The following is a 12,104-nucleotide window of genomic DNA, read 5'->3' on the forward strand; positions in this document are numbered from 1 at the left end:
AATGGTCTTGGTTCGATTGGATGATCTTTGTAAGCTACTCCTTTTGTTTTCTTTCATTTGTTTGAATAGATGTCTAAGTAGTTTCTTATCGTACATTTTCTCTTTCATATCTATTCAAACTACCAACTAGATTGAGTGATGTTCATGGCAAAACTTATTTTTTCCAATTTTTTTTCTTTTAGGGCCTCTGTTGGTCTAATTATTCATACGTTGTTCACACGTCTAGGTAAATAGATTCAACAAAGAGTTTTCTCTCTCTAGGTCAAATTGAATAATTGACTTTATATTGTTTGAATAGATGGTGTCTATATTTCCTTTTGCACTATGCAATTGACTAGTTGTTCAAACATTGGCTTGGATAGTTGCTTGCTAAGACTTTTTTCTCTCATGTTCGGTAGAATGGATGCTTCGAATAGTATGTCTTGATTGCTAGGGACAACACATAAACACAAGAGATCTCAAGGGAAGGAGAGAAGAGAAGAATTATGGCTTTTAGGATAGAGGATAGAAGAAACCATGGGAGAGAAAGAAGAGGAAAAGAGAGGTATACGGATAAATTTGAGCTAATAATAAGAGGTTTTAATGCTTTACCCCATGATTTGAGGTTGTATTTATAGTTGTGTAAAGGTGTTTACAATGAGTACAATGCCCTTAGGGTTACATGTTTCAAAAGGAAAAAGACATAAGAGGATATACATCATCTTGCATAATTACAATTTTATGTCATCTCTATAAAAATTTTCCTTTTTCACTAGCTATGCCACCCCTACACATGTGGGTGTCTTTTAACACTCCCCCTCAAGCTAGTGTTTGTAACTTCACTTGCAAATAATCTTAGTCAAGAAACTGGTCTACTTGAAGAAAAAAATTAACTGTCTTGATTTGATTCATCTTCTTCTTGTTCACATCTTGCTTGTAGTATTCATCTTGTTCTCTTCTTGTCTCCCCCCTTGGATATTCTAGCCACATAAAACTTGATTATAACAACATGCAGAATTCTTCATTGTTAGTTACCTTTATCTTGTACTTCTTCTAATTCTCCTCAAGTTGATGATCTCTTTGTTCTTTACCAAGAGACCTAGTTTGCACAACATAATGGTGAGAGAAGAAAAATCACTCCTAGTCGTATAACAAAGCTCCATACACCAGTCAAAATGGTCATAGTCAGAAACACACTTCGTTCAATTTCAGTGGAGAAAAAATAACCCAAGTTTAGGGCATAACAAAAAGTCTACTCATTTTCTAAGGGTAGCTAAAAAAACAAACACCACTTGGGTGAAGAGTAAAAAAACTTGACTCAAACTGGATGTTAGGCACACTCCTATATTTTATAGGTATTGGGTCTATAGGCATTGCTTTGAAGTGATTTTAACAAAAATAAGTTGAAGAAGGAACTTTGATGAATTAAGGGTGTGAATAAAATGATAGCATCTCTTATACTTCGAAAGGAAAGAGGCGCACAATGCATCTCTTCATACTTCTAAATAAGAAGGAGGCGTTGTTAGACCAATGGATGGATAAAATGTAACCAGGTTTTACTCAAAAGGGAGGTAAAAAAATAACTCCTCTATGAACATGATGATGAAGGACACTTAACAAACCCAATAAGAAAGTTTTGAGATGGAACATAATAATGGAAACTTCCTAAAAATAGACTTCTCGTATAATACAATTAATTTTTAACACAACTTGACCAATTTACAAAAAAAAAAAAAAAAAATTCAAGAGATAATTTTGGAATCTAGAATTAGGAAACAAAACTTTCACACTTTGTAAAAAAAAGGAAACTAAACTCACAGTAGGAAAAACTTCTCTTATGGAAACTAATATAATATGAGATCAAACAAAAAAAAATTTTAAGGAAGGAAAGATAATAAAGTTGGTAAAATCATGACTAGATTTTGAAAACAATAGGAAACTTAACCAACATTAACAACTAAAAAAAGTGAAAAAAATGACTTAGATTCGGATTTTTGCATTGTACATGCTACCTATATGACTATTGATTTTTCCAACGTAGATACCTCTCTCTAGAAATATCATATTGAAAAATAATTTTTTTATAAAAATTAGAATCACATATCTTTCTGTTGATATATATATTTCTCAATATAAATCCTCAATAATATTAATACAAATAGTTCAGAAAGTTGAAGTTTTCTACTGCTACTCGAAACTTTTCTGTAACTTATTCTTTGTTTTAGATGTCGATTTCTCTCTCTAGAAAAACCCTTCTTTTGCATTTGGCCCTATTCCTACTTTTTATGTTTACTTTAACAACACTTATCTTGCTGGCCAATTTACGAGGAGGTAGGTTGCCCCCTCCTTCCCTTGGGGGTGGGGGGCTAATGTTATAGAAGCTTATCATTAAGCTTATCTCCAAAAGCCCTGCTTTCTCTAGATAAAATATATAATTAAGATTCAAAAATGACGTAGGCAAATTGGATTTAGATGAAATGGAAGTTAACACTAATTACGCTCAATTAGTCAACTTTGGTAAAATATCTCTCTTTTCTTTCATAAACATCGCAAGTGGTGGATATCCGGCCACGTGGCAAACCCTCTACCTTCCAATGTCTGCTAGTGATCTCAATTTCTCAACGCCAGTACTTTCGTCTATACGAGGTTCTGCTTATCCTGTCCCCTGGCCCACCCGACATGATCTTTGGTCCATTGATTTACTCCAATCAACTTCAGTCGTCATTTCTTGGCCGATTGTCCGAGCAAGTGGAGAACAAATTGAAACCATTGCTCCTTCCTAACCGTTCACCACTTCCACGTGGCACGTCATCGAGACGGGAGAGAGTTTCTCTCACTCTCAAGTCTGGCCCAACGAACGCGGAAATGGGCAAAAGAATATAAAAAGTAATTGACACGTGGAATACCCGAAGGCTGCCAGCTTTCTCGACACCGGAGAGTCCGGAAAAAATATCTAACCGGCGTCGCCGCTGCAGCAACCACGTTTCCCATCGTGGGCCCCCATGCGACCCGCATCGGATGGCCTTGCTTCCCTCGCCTCAAAATATCCAAACCAGAGGACGGCGGTGTGCCACGTCAGACACGCATTTGCGGGGCCCACCAACTGAAGCTGCGGGCGGTTGCAAGCCGAAGGTTTTGTCTTCTAGATTTTTTGGTTGGTGGCCTCCCGAAGCGCAGGTGGTGTGACCGCTTGTTTTGCGCGAGCCAGGATACCTCGCCGCTGTTTAATTCAAAGCTCGCGGTGCATTCTAGCGGAGTAGATATTTTCAGTGGAGAGAGGGAGACATTAGAAATTGGATTTATTGAGAGCAGTTGACGGCAGAGCTGGATCATATTTTTGCTTCGTTGCGGAGGACGTCTGGAGGGCTTTTAGAAGGAAGCGGGAGAACAAATGGGCGAAGTAGCTGCTAGCACGGATGGAGTTAAGGAAGTGGAAAGAGGACGACGCTCCGAGACGCCGGCGGTGAGGTGGGAGAACTTTATGCCTCGAATGGTTCTCCGAATTCTTTTGGTCGAGGGTGATGATTCCACTAGGCAGATCATCGCCGCGTTGTTGAGGAAATGTAATTACAAAGGTGGGCTCGTGTCTTTTGTTTTCGTCACTTTCTTTGTTTACGTGGTCTTGATTTATGGCTTTCAGGTGGGGATTTTAACTGTATTTTTGAAAATTCTAGCTACACAGGGAGTAGATTGCTTTTTTTTCTTCCTCTCCTTGTTTCTGTTTTTGCTTTTCCTTAGATTTCTGCTCTAATTGAAAACGGACTTTGGGTGGTCTGACCCTTGCCACTTCACGAAGCTTTCGACTGTTGGACTTGTTTGGCAACGCTAAAGTTTTCTTCCGGGGCTGTAAATACTTGAACTTTTCCTTTAGTATCTACAAGGAGCAGTTGGAAGGTTGGCATGCTTGGTCTCTTCTTTGGTGATCGGTCCGTGCTTTTTGAGGAAGAGGGACGGGGGTTTAACCGTTTTTTACGCCTAGTATTTTTATCATTTTCTGAAAATTATATCCAGGAGAAGTCAGAAATGCCTTCGATGCTATGCAGTATACTCGTCCTCGTATAATTGCACCTTCGTAGACTCTTTCATTTTATGTATAGGAAATGTCTGGAGGTTTATTTTCCTCTGTAAAAAAAAAATCTGAAATGGTGACTTACCCAATTTGCGCTTTTTATGTTACCAGTAGTCTTGTAGTAAAGCAATTGTTGGTTGTGTCTTTGTTGTAAATCTCTCTTCGACGGAAGTTGTTGGGAGCTACTTTGCAAAGATTTAAATCTTAAATTTGAAAATTACATTAAGTTTTATACTGTCTTGTTCAGCTGGCTATATAGTCTGTAGCGATGCCTGGGTATGAGGAACGATACAGCTACTGAACTGGTTGATCATACGGAAAACAAACAAAAGTTTTTATAAGATCCAATTACAATAAAAGTAATACCAAGAGAAAATTGTCCTTACGTGCAATGATGCGAAAGAAAATAATTGGATCATGGTGGAGGAGAATTCAGATTATAATTTGCACCTAGGAATCATATGATAGATTCAGAAGTAAAACAACGGGGTCTATCACTGGCAAGTGTGTGCTGACAAGTCAATTGGTCCTTATTGTGGATGAATAAAACATCAGACATGACTTTTAGACAAATCATAACAATGGTCTCCTTTACAGTGTGATCACAAGTCTATGAGAAGAGAAATAGCAGAGAGCTACTTGAATGTGCAAGCTTTCGCTCTACTAAAGGTGCTTCTCCAAAATCATTTTAGATATTAGTGGAGAAATAAAATGCAGGTGTACATGTAAACAAGTGTCAATCTTCTACTGTAATGTTTGAATTAAGTGTATTTAGAGCAGAAAATCTAAGTTGCAATAGCTGAGACACTAAATTATGATTACTGAGACAAAAGAAGCTTTTGGTGAAGGGTTACATATTATTGATTTGCACTTTTTATGCATTCGGTACTTTCTTCACCCTCTGTGCTGTATCTAAGCATTTTACATATATGTCCAGACTATTAAGTTCATTTTACCTTTATTGTGTCTGCCTACCTAGCCCTTGACAAAATATTTGGCAAGGGGCACGCAAAATACCCCTCTTTTATCTTTCTGAGATGATGAAACTAGCATATGATTTTTTATCTTTTTTTGAAATGATAGTTTTTGTGAATCATAATGTTATAATTCTAGACTGACATGCTCTTCTTAAAATATTTGAGCAGTTGCGGCAGTGTCTGATGGCTTAAAAGCTTGGGAAATACTGCAGGAGAAAGCTTGTCAGATTGATCTTGTCTTGACGGAAGTCGAACTTCCCTCAGTCTCTGGATTTTGCCTTCTCACCATGATAATGGAGCATGAGGCATGCAAAAATATACCTGTCATAAGTATGTTTTATTGGGAAGAGATCTTTTTCATTGCTTTTGAAAGAACTTCCAGAGATCAGTATTTTGTCTTACTAGCCTGACCACACTATGTTGTTCATGCAGTGATGTCCTCACAAGATTGCATTAGTATGGTTTTCAAGTGCATGATGAAAGGTGCTGCAGACTTCCTTGTCAAACCTATTAGAAAAAATGAGCTCAAGAACTTGTGGCAACATGTTTGGAGGAGGCAATCTGTATGTATACGTACTTCCTGAAAAAAATATGTTAGTTTAATTTTGATTCCTTGATCACAGCATTTCTTAAATCATCCAGATATTATCTCAATATTCATCTTTCTGAGTTTAAACCGAACATGTAATTTTGTCTACAGTTAACTGGTGTTCCTAAAGAGCAACAAGATGGGAACCTCCCTCCACAGAACAAGTTGGATGCTGTTTCTGAAAATAATGCTGCAAGTAACCACTCAAGTGATAATATGGTCTGTATGAAGAAGAAAATGGAGGGTAGTGACAAAAGGAGTTACAGTCAAGTAAATACTTTTACTGTTTCCCCATTGTCTTACCTTTTAGGAATTCTTTCCGTTTTTATTTAAGGGTTAATTACTTATATACACCTGAAATATTGCATAAATGGCTTAATTCAAAATAATACTTGCATCTTCTACATCATTAAAAAAATACCTGGATATTTCTTTTATTAGATTTTATTAATTAACTCTATTTGTAGTATAAAAGAGGCAAAAGTTATTTCTGTCAAAGTAATACGATAAATGGCAGGTCAATCACCCTCCATTGTGGATCAACACAAATTATGTAGGACTCACCTTAAAACCTACATCAATGGTTCTGGTTATTCTAATACATGGTTTCTAAGTCAGTCTTACAGCATTGGAGTTGCCTCACATAAATTAAGTTATATATAGCTCCACAAGTCATAATATCACTCTGTAAGTCTATTTTGGTCTTTTTATGCAAACCTTGAGTTAGATAACACCATTTAGTGGATTGGGCCTTTGGAATCAATGGTCACATGGGGGTTTCATAGTGTGAGGTCTTGGTTTGAAGTCTCACTGAGGCTTGAGGTGTAGCTAGCTTGTGTAATCAATTTTCAAAAAAGAAACCAAAGGACATGTAGGTATTCAGAGGATTGTAGAGGATCATAGGTTAGCAGTTGATTCTTTATCTTTTTTATAATTTTTTTACTTTATTTGGGGATTTACTCTTTTGGAGATTGAGTTAACTGAACTTGTTTGATGTTGGGAGAGTAAATGAATTTTTAAAGGAGAATTATGTCTCCCAATATCAAGATAGAAATTCAGGAGCATTCTAAAAACCCTTACAAACATACCTTGACTTCCAATGGGAAAACACCTGTTAACATCAAAGCTAACAAATCTTTTCATGACACAAGTTGCTGACAAGTTACCTGTATAGTGTAGAACGATTGGATGATGTTTTACACACCACTTGTGCAGAGCTCATGTACGAACCCGGACGCAGACGCTGAGAGCCCATTCCCACACAGTATGCAGGAGGAACTTGAGCCCCTTGCTTCTGACAAAGAAGAGCATACATTCAAAAAATGTGGGAAGCTGCATAGCCCATTATCAGTATCTGAGAAGGCTGATAAAGGTAAGCAACAGTAGATACCTTGTCTCATTATGCTATTCTTTCCATGGCTGGAGTCATATCCTAAAGAGATACTTACAAAGGTGCTTTTATTTCAAATATATCAGTGAGGTTGACATCTGAAGCAGCTACATGCAACCAAGTGATGGCTTCAAGTGAGATAATCATAGAAGGACCATTGGATAGGGGTGCTTCCGATGATTTCCAAAAAAAAAATTTTGAACCCTGTAGAGAAGCCATTGACTTCATTGGAGCAATAGATAATCGACCACAATGCAGTTATATGCATTTTCAGCCAACTTATGTCCGAGAAGATGACAATGTGAAGAATTGCATGAATGCAGAACATTTTCCAGAAGCAAAGAACTTTGATTCCAAGTCAACTTCTTTGCCATTTCTTGAACTTTCTTTAATGAGGCCCCACCCAAGTGCATCAGGAAACAATGAAGTTGAGGGAAAACATCCTGATACTAGAGGAGCTTTCTGGAACCATTCAAGTGCCTCAGCTTTTTCATGGTGAGCCCTGCCAAACCATCCTCTGTAGAAGAATCTAAATATTTTGTATTTTTTATTGCCATTTTTCTTGAAGGTCATGTGATTCACATGTAGTATGTTATTCTGCAGGTACAACAATAAGACAATACAGCCACATGACGGGACTATGCTAAAGCAAGTTCACCCAACCAATTACAACAGTGAACCAAGTGAATCCAACTGTGAGCCCCACAGTCCCCTGTCCAATCAAGATCATCTTGATGCCACTGATGGTCCTAGAGTTGGGCCCACTCTTCTTCCTGTTCCCATCAGAGGCACAGGTTATGATGGATTAAATGCAGGGTATGGTGCTTTACTACAACCCTTGTTTTGTGGACAGCCAGGCCCACCCTTATGGTCTGCAAATCCAGTCAATCATTTAGAAGCGTTTCATGAGAATTGCAATCATTCTAATCAAGAGGAGCACCACACTGAGGAGAGTCATCATCTACATGATCAAAACACCTGTAAATCTATCTACAGGCCTGTGCCCAGGAATGATCAGTTAGAATCAGAGGGTATGAGACATGATGTTTTTGTCAATGCTCAGAGTGGGAGTAGTGGGTTATGCAATAGAAGTAAAAGCTATCTTAATAGTAGCGGATGTGGGAGTGTATGTGATGGCAGCAACAAGAATATAACTCCTGCAACAGCTGCAGAAAGTGGGACTGACGAAGGTCCTTTCACAAATGATGGAGTCATGGTTGTGGATTACAGATGGTCTTCCCAAAGAGAGGCAGCCTTAACCAAGTTCCGGTTGAAGAGGAAGGATCGTTGCTTTGAAAAAAAGGTATTGATGTCACTATACATAAATATATGTTGTTCCTTCTGTTAGCTGTGCAGACAAGAACTACGTGCAGGATATATTCCTCTTTTGGTAAAGAGTGATTCTTTTCATGTGCTGGATAGCGCAAGTTTTGTGATTCTTCTTCTTATTACTATAATTATTTCTTTATTTATCAAAAAGAAACTGTTGTTTTTATTTTCATGGTTTTTGTTGTTGTTATTGTTGTGGTTGGTTAAGTATGGTCCTAATGTAGAATTGCATGACAGGTTCGATATCAGAGCAGGAAAAGACTAGCAGAGCAAAGGCCTAGAGTGAAAGGGCAGTTTGTTCGTCAAGTACAATCTGATCCTTGATATGTGACTTTTGAGATAGATGTTTATATGGTTCAAATTCAAAGATTAAGGACATCGTTGTTGAAATGAACTGTCTTCAAACGGAGTACAATGGAGTACCTGAGATAGTAGACACGAGTCGTTTAACCCACTGCCGTGATTAAAGGATCTCTGAAGAGTTGCCCTTGATATGTTGGAAGCACCATTTAACCTGTTGTTCATTGATAGTTTTGTTATCTAATCCATCGTCTGTAAATACCATAAAGTTTTGGTAACTCGTTGTAGTCATTCCATCTTCAGGAAAATGTCAATCAGGTGTTATAGCCCGTAAAGTCAAGGTGCTTAGTTACTCTAATTTTGGTCTCTCAAACAGAGATATTGATTCATATAATGATTTTTGTTTTTCAAAACTTCGACTTTGATTGGCATGGCATCTACATCTCCTCAGTTGAATTCAATCAATGGTGGGAGTTCAGAAATGATGATATCCTAGAGCATTGGAGGAAGTCGATAATATTTAATTTTATTCATTTCAAATTTGTACTATTGGAATGGTTTCAGAGCATCATTGAAGTGCCATACGCAACAAAGGTTCTCTGCAATAACCGTTTTTGTCTTCGATTTTGTTTTCTTAATCGGTTCGGAATTTGAAGAAAGTTTGTGCTCATTACCTCTCATTTCCCTTCGCCTAAGTCAGCGCCTCCCTCTTCCTCGCCATTCGTCGTTCGCCTGAGAGCTTCATTCCAACCGTCATTGTTTGTTTTATTCACCAGAGAACCTCTTCCTAGTCTTAACCGTCCCTCACTTCTTATTCAAAAATCTTTCTCAGTTGCCTCTCATTCTATCCCATATATCGTCTCCATCACCGTCGCTATGCACCAGACCTTCTTGCCTCAATATGCATCAATCACATAGATGTGATTGTATTGTTGTGTGGAGCATAGACTTTCCCTCGTTGCTGAACTTGATGTAAATAATCTTATATTTGGGATACAAAAATGAGATCAAAATCCTTCTTAGAACACAATTAACGCACATGCTTCTGTATTCACAGGGGAATTGAGAACAGACCTTGTCATATGAACGAGAATCAAACACCTTTGGCACCCCCTTCTATTTCAATTGCAGAAGCTAAGCCCCAAAGTTTATTTTTAACTCTCTTCTCCTCCTTCTATTTTCTGTACAAAATAAGTGATCGAAGGTTGATTTCATAATTTGAAATTCTATACAAAATTAAAAGAGGAATTTATTAACAAATAAAAAAAAAGACATGTCAAACGGGTATCTGACTGGAGGACAACGTGGCGGCGGACACTCTTAGAGCTTCCCACGTCATTTTTCTTCTTATCCGTTTGTCAGCCAGCAGCTCTCCTTTTCTCGAAGCTCACCGTCATCCCGTCTAAAATCCAATGGCTTTTTAACTTTCTGCAGTCTCTTACCAAAAGAAAGCTTCATCTCCGGTCTCCGACGGAACTCCTTGTCCATGCAGAAAAATGGGAGAGCAGTGTCACTGAGATTTGTCAGATAACATCATATTATAATGCGTTTTTTAACTTCAGAAAAGCTTAAGAAGAATGGAACTTCTTACATGAAGCTTCTTCTTGCCACTACAAAGGGTGACAGATATGGGAAGAGAAAGTTATGGTGTTCACCCATGCTCTTTTTACCTTATCTCAAGCATTTCTTCGAAGTTTTGGTAAACCGTAAGTCAGGTGAAGGTTTCTAAAATTCTTCCCTGTAATTGGGTACTTGTATAATGGATTATTGGTGTTCATAGTTTAAAGGGGAGAGTAATACTTAAGCAACATTAGATGCTACTTTTACTTATTTCATGTTTTGCCTTTTAACAGGTCCAAAAACCCACGAAAAGAAAAAAGGAAAAGAGAACCCATTTACGTCTCACAAACCCAACTTTATACGCCCTATTCTTCTCTCCTCTCTTTTTTATCCTACTTCTTCCAAATGTCGAACATATTCTCTTCTCTCTCCTCTGTCTTGAGCCATTTTTCCATCCATCCACCCACCTCTTCCCTTTCCTGGACACCTTTCCCCTCTCCCTCTTCCTCCATATAATCCTTCCCACTTATCTCACAGCTTCGTCCATGGCAGAAGAAGAGCACACCGGTTGTAACATGACCGAGACTTCCCCTCCCAGAGAGCATCATAAACACATAACCATGACTGAACACTGCCACAGCCGTCGCCGCACGCCTCTCATCTCCCTCACCATCTTCCTCCTCCTCGCTGGAGTCACCGTACTCATCGTCTGGCTTATCTACCGCCCTCACCGTCCTCACTTCACCGTCGTGGGAGCCGCCATCTACGACCTGAACACGTCCTCCCCCGTCGTCGTCTCCACCACCATGCAGTTCACCATTCTCGTCCATAACCCCAACGACCGGGTCTCCATCTACTACGACCGCCTCACTGCCTTTGTCTCCTACAAGAACCAGGCCATCACGCCTCCCCTATCGCTGCCGCCGCTGGTTCAAGGGCACCGGAGCACCGTATCTATGTCACCCATGCTGGGCGGAGCGGTAGTGCCGGTGGCACCGCATGTGGCGAATGGACTGGTGACGGACGAGGCATATGGGGTGGTGGGACTGAGGCTGGTTTTCTTGGGGAGGTTGAGATGGAAGGGGGGAGCTATCAAAACCAGGCGGTATGGGCTTTACGTGAGATGTGATATGATACTAGGGCTGAAGAAAGGGTTCGCAGGCCAAGCTCCCTTGCTTGGAGCTCCAGGTTGCAGTGTAGATGTTTGAGTTTTTTTTTTTTTTTTTTTTTTTTTTCCTGTGGTTAATTTTGTTTGTTCTCTTTTCATGGGGTTTTGTTTGTAAACATATCACATCATGGTGATCTTTTTCCTTTTTTTTTTTTTTTCTTCTTCTTCTTTTGTTCCTAACGCTCTCTCTTCAGGAGATGAACAATCAAAGGACATGTAAGGGAGTAGATATAAATATAAAATCATGAATTCTCCAAAGTGAAGATCAGGTCCCTCTATTTCTTGCAATCCGTCTCCGGTTCATGTTTCTTTCATACAGTGCTTTTGGCCTTCTAACTTTAAAGGGTGGTTTTCTGCGTTTGCTTCATCTAAGTTGCTTATTTACTTCGAAGAGACTGTTCCTTGAATCAAAGCTTAACCTCTATGTAAATGAGCTATTCAGCAAAGTGAAGATCAGGTCCCTCTATTTCTTGCTATCCGCCTCCTGTTCATGTTTCTTTCATACAGTGCTTTTGTGCTTTTGTGTTTTTTGCTATCATCTCTTTCTAATTTTAATGGGTTTTCTGCGTTTGCTTCATCCAAGCTTAACCTCACTTTAAATGAATTCATCTCTTCCACCTTTGCAATATGCTGCCGACCGAGTGATGTAAGGTGTCCACTACGAACGTAAACTTACAATCGGACGTTTTATCCACGTTTTCCTTCACTAATAAGCCACATGTTTCAGTTGTTTCAATTTTTGT

The 12,104-nt window shown here is 38.9% G+C and overlaps 2 protein-coding genes across 2 annotated transcripts; both read left to right on the plus strand.

Moving 5' to 3' along the window:
• Window positions 1-3,311: 3,311 nt before the first annotated feature.
• Window positions 3,312-9,133, plus strand: LOC137948072 (two-component response regulator-like APRR9). Its single transcript, XM_068794004.1, has 8 exons — window positions 3,312-3,554; window positions 5,194-5,355; window positions 5,458-5,588; window positions 5,726-5,884; window positions 6,830-6,986; window positions 7,091-7,499; window positions 7,608-8,307; window positions 8,571-9,133. The coding sequence occupies exons 1-8, from the start codon at window positions 3,371-3,373 to the stop codon at window positions 8,655-8,657; spliced, it is 1,989 nt and encodes a 662-aa protein (XP_068650105.1). The 5' UTR covers window positions 3,312-3,370; the 3' UTR covers window positions 8,658-9,133.
• Window positions 9,134-10,686: 1,553 nt separating this feature from the next.
• Window positions 10,687-11,531, plus strand: LOC137949039 (NDR1/HIN1-like protein 1). Its single transcript, XM_068795297.1, has one exon. It carries the CDS (start codon window positions 10,739-10,741, stop codon window positions 11,399-11,401), a length of 663 nt encoding a protein of 220 aa, XP_068651398.1. The 5' UTR covers window positions 10,687-10,738; the 3' UTR covers window positions 11,402-11,531.
• The last annotated feature ends 573 nt before the right edge of the window (window positions 11,532-12,104 follow it).

This window comes from Aristolochia californica, unplaced genomic scaffold (genome assembly GCF_029961685.1).
Source record: "Aristolochia californica isolate CCGP_79_NKW_82.1479 unplaced genomic scaffold, dmAriCali1.0.hap1 SCAF_13, whole genome shotgun sequence".
NCBI classification, from domain to species: Eukaryota; Viridiplantae; Streptophyta; class Magnoliopsida; order Piperales; family Aristolochiaceae; genus Aristolochia; species Aristolochia californica.

Coding starts and splice junctions, on each gene's coding strand:
- LOC137949039 (XM_068795297.1), top strand. CDS start 10,739: ATGGCAGAAGAAGAGCACACCGGTTGTAACATGACCGAGACTTCCCCT.
- LOC137948072 (XM_068794004.1), top strand. CDS start 3,371: ATGGGCGAAGTAGCTGCTAGCACGGATGGAGTTAAGGAAGTGGAAAGA. Junction 5,356..5,457: donor CAAAAATATACCTGTCATAA/GTATGTTTTATT, acceptor TTGTTCATGCAG/TGATGTCCTCACAAGATTGC. Junction 5,589..5,725: donor ATGTTTGGAGGAGGCAATCT/GTATGTATACGT, acceptor TTTTGTCTACAG/TTAACTGGTGTTCCTAAAGA.